At 45.7% G+C, this 4,135-nt stretch overlaps 1 protein-coding gene across 1 annotated transcript; it reads left to right on the top strand.

Annotated features, from left to right (window-relative positions):
• The first annotated feature begins 438 nt into the window (after window positions 1-438).
• On the top strand, window positions 439-2,948 carry LOC104422159 (uncharacterized GPI-anchored protein At4g28100). The gene is given in 6 exon segments (XM_010034405.3): window positions 439-850; window positions 852-907; window positions 910-1,188; window positions 1,191-1,289; window positions 1,292-1,335; window positions 2,314-2,948. Coding segments are annotated over 6 exon segments (951 nt in total). The 5' UTR covers window positions 439-665; the 3' UTR covers window positions 2,602-2,948.
• Window positions 2,949-4,135: the final 1,187 nt, after the last annotated feature.

The following is a 4,135-nucleotide window of genomic DNA, read 5'->3' as shown; positions in this document are numbered from 1 at the left end:
GAACATGGCTTAGTATCAAGATTCTCTCCTACCCCATCCAAACTACCCAACACCTTCATGAATGATTTCTCTATGATACTCCCTTCCAACCCCCCTACAAATGACTACTCGAAAGATGCTACATGAATTTGGACCCATCCTCAGAGAAAACGAAAATTTCGTGCATCAATTATGTCGAGATAATCGGTCAATGCTGTCATGCATATAATAAATACTCAAATCAATATTTTGTATTTATTTTTTAGTTCACGAGTTAAACATACACCTTCATGAATGATTTATGTGTAAGCATTGTCTTCAGAATTGACATATTTCTAATTAAGTATGCTCAACAAGTTCGATCCAATGTCGAAATTTCATTTTTCACAGCTAGATTGCCATTGTCGTTTGGAGCCGACTGCTGTACTAAATGCTGCAGCAGCACCTCAAAGGAGTAAAGCAGGGGTTCCAAAGCTTACTCCAAGCCCCACCATCCTGTCTCCTCCTCTCTCTCTCTCTCTCTCTCTCTCTTCTTTTTTTCGACCACCTTTCATCAATTTACACTCATCATCGTCCCTCTCTCCTTTGCACACAAAAAAGCAAAAGACCCCATTGAAGCTCTCCTTCATCCCTCCTCCTCATTCCTTCCTCCTCTCTTTCTCTCTCTTCTTTTTCTCTCTCTACCAATGTCCCTCCACCCACCATTCTTGATCTCGATCCTCCTCCTCCTCCTCACCGTTCTCTCGCCGGCTCTCTCCACCGCGGACCACCCGGAGCCGGAGCCGGCCATTGTCCAGCCACTCCATGTGAACCCATCACCGGCCGCCACCATCCCCGCCTTCCCGGAGCAGTCCGCCGCCGCGGGCTGCCCCTGACCTCCCCGACGAGCTCTTCCGCGGCGTCCGGTCCGCTTGCGGCGGCGGCGGCTCGTGGGGGACCTCCAGCGCACCCGGTGCTGCCCCGTGCTGGCCGCGTGGCTCTACTCCGCCTACTCCTCCACCGCCCTGGGCAGCGCCGCCGCAGCAGCCGGCGCGGCCGGCGGAGGGGCGGGGGGCCGGACGCCGGCGTACGACATGCCGCTGCTGCCGGACGACTCGGAGACGTGCGTGGACGGGCTCGGGAAGGCGTTCAGGGAGAGAGGGGTGGCGCTGGCGCGGCCGAACGAGACGTGCGACGTCGTGTACTGCTACTGCGGCATAAGGCTGCACCCCTGAGCTGCCCCGCGGCGTTCTCGGTGAACCGGCGGGGGAAGCTGGTCGGGGACGAGAGCGTGAGGAGGCTGGAGCGAGACTGCCGGAGTGGGAACGGGTTTCGGGTCTCGGCGGGTGCTCCAAGTGCCTGAAGGGTCTCCACCAGGTCAGTCATTTCAGCAGAGTCTCAAATTCTTGCTAATTTAGCGCACGATTCTGCGGTTTTCTTGCTGCTGCAATTTCGATTTCGATTGGTGGGTATGTCTGGAATGCGACTGGGGTTGGTAAAGTTCCTTCTTTTCTCTTTATCTTCTGCAATTTAGGTGCTGAGAGCCTGAGAGGGGCACCATGCAAGAATGTATAGAGCTTGCTGAGTTAGTACTTGAGTCTGGTTGGACTCTAGGCATGTTACAATAGGCTAATTGCTCAAAATCGTTTTCCGGGATTGTCCGAAAATGTGATCTTGAATATGCTTTAAGAAAATGTGATCTTGAATATGCTTTAAGACGTTACTTCTCAAGCCTCATTTGAAGAAATGAGTAGTAAAGAAACTAGAGAAGGTCGAGTAGTGATAGCATTTTGCCTCAATGACCATGACCAAGAAATGAATCAAAATAGCGTGTTGCCGAAGACTTCTATGCTTTTTGGTCTGTTTTGATCTCAATCTGTGCTGGTATAGAAAGCACATGGATGACTCTGCTTCAGAACATTGTCGCTCATGAATTGCTAATTCTGACATTGATAGGCGTTTTGGGAACCTCATGCTTAAGATCTTATTAATCTTGCATCTCTTGCAAAGTTGGATCGACAATGCAATTTCTGTTCAAGCGTAATTGTGAAGGGGAAAGGACTAAAAGAGCAAACAAAAGTAGGGCTTCGAATGCGTCTCTGTCATAGCTTGAAGCCTAAGTGTTGTCTCCTTAATAGCTTCTTTTTCTATCAGCTTCAGTCGATTGGTCAAGATTTGTTTATTTTAAGCGACCGGTTTCGGCAAATGTTTCTTTTGTCTGTTAGAGAGGCCTCAAGTGAGGCATGGAATTGACTCTGATTTCGATGTCGCACCTACTTAGTTGGAGTATTTAATCCTTGATTCACCAAACAATGCTCCTTTGGAGTCCAATCAGCGGCCATCTCCTGTTTGCAGCTCAACAGGAACACTTCAGACTCAAGCAAACTGGAGGAGGAGAGGACCACCAAGATGCGCAACAAGGATTGCCAGCTGATGGGTCTCACGTGGCTCCTCGCCAAGAACCGGACCGCCTACATCCACACCGTCTCCGCGGTCTTACGAGCCCTCATGATGGCCGAGGAGAGCTCCTCCCACCCTCAGTCGTGCACGCTCAACAGTGACGGGATGCCCTTGGCGGTGGATTCGTCGGAGATCTCCGAGAGCTCGTCATTGCGCGCTCTCCCATCGCTCGTCTTTTCTTAATCGCGTTGCTGCTAGCGCTCTCGCTGGTAACCCGCGCTTCGCCGTATGATCAACTGTACTTAATCAACCATTAGCTCAGCAGAAATTTGTTCAGTCAAGTACTTCTCATTGTGTCAATTTCATCTGTTGGCGCTTGTTCTTTGCATTGTGGCATGTGACATTGCCAGTTGCCATTTTTTTGTTTCTTTGTAGTTTTGTGGAATAGATAAGGTCTTTGATCCAAAAGAGCATGAGAATTATCATCATCCATAATATTCTGTCATTTTTTTTTGTAGTGGGCCTTCAACTTGTAAGAGGTAAATTATGGGTGCTCCTTTCTTTATCCTTGGGAAGCATATATCTTTGTATGGTATATGGCAAGTTGTTCAATAGCAGAAAGCCCAATGTACGGGCCCTCCCGTAAAAATTGCTGAAATTGTCTGCCACACAAAAGACACGTAGATAGAGATTCACACGACGACACATAAAAAAAATAAGTAAATACTATATACGATGTAGTTGTCCCAGATGAGATTATAATAGGAGTTTGGACAGAGCACTCCTAAGTTCACAAAATAAATCCTACATAAGATTTCAGGGAGGGAGGGAGGGTCCCAAGTGTTCTCTCTCTTGAAAAGATCTTGATTTGGGCCCTACTTTTACATAGTTTATTAGAATTGCTACGTTTGCAGGTTGAGTATGTGGGGCTTATATTGTACCGTGAAAGCATGACCTAGCGGCTTTTTTGTGATTCTGATTCCTCTTGTATGGGTATAATTACATAAAGAATATCCTGCATCGAATATCTAAAATAAAGAGCAACTAATCATCGGGTTAATTCACAAAATCGAATAAATTTAGTTCTTTGAGTTGCAATTGAGTCCAACAATTATAATGAGCTCGATTTTCAATTCTTTGTTACCCTCTCTTTCCACGGGATATTAGGGCTTTTTTGTGACCTAACACATAACTTTGAAAGTACACGTACTCAATATTTAGAACATTTTCCTTTTTCTCTCCTCAAAATTTGGAGGAATAGGACTATTAAAATTCCAGACTGATAATTCTTACCTTTACCAAAAAAAAAATAAAATAAAATTCTAGACTGATACCCCAATTTCATATTTACCTCAAATTGATTTTCGTCTTACAAAAAATCCCACACTAGTACCCTAGATCCAAAGATACCTTCCACATTAGATGCCAAGTACATGTGGGTCAATGACACTGGTTTGAGATTTTTTTCGTGAGATAAAAATTAATTTGAAATAAATGTATCATGATAGTGCTATTTCGAGAGTTCTAATAATATTAATTTACACTTGATATTACTGCTTAAAATTCAATGAAAGCATATAGGGCAAGGGGTCTCATCTCTAAATTGCTCAGCAATGGATGTCAAAGCTCGAGACATCAAGCGACAACAGTCAAGTCGCTGCGAGCAGAATCAATGTAAATGCGTTGACATGAATGTCACATTTGCATGGATCGGGTACTCCAACAACGTCCTCACTTAAGTGTGGTTGGATCTCATAATGCCACCTCCCCTACAGGT

Source organism: Eucalyptus grandis, chromosome 2, assembly GCF_016545825.1.
Source record: "Eucalyptus grandis isolate ANBG69807.140 chromosome 2, ASM1654582v1, whole genome shotgun sequence".
Lineage (NCBI taxonomy): Eukaryota > Viridiplantae > Streptophyta > Magnoliopsida > Myrtales > Myrtaceae > Eucalyptus > Eucalyptus grandis.
This window is presented reverse-complemented; position numbering and strand designations above follow the sequence as displayed.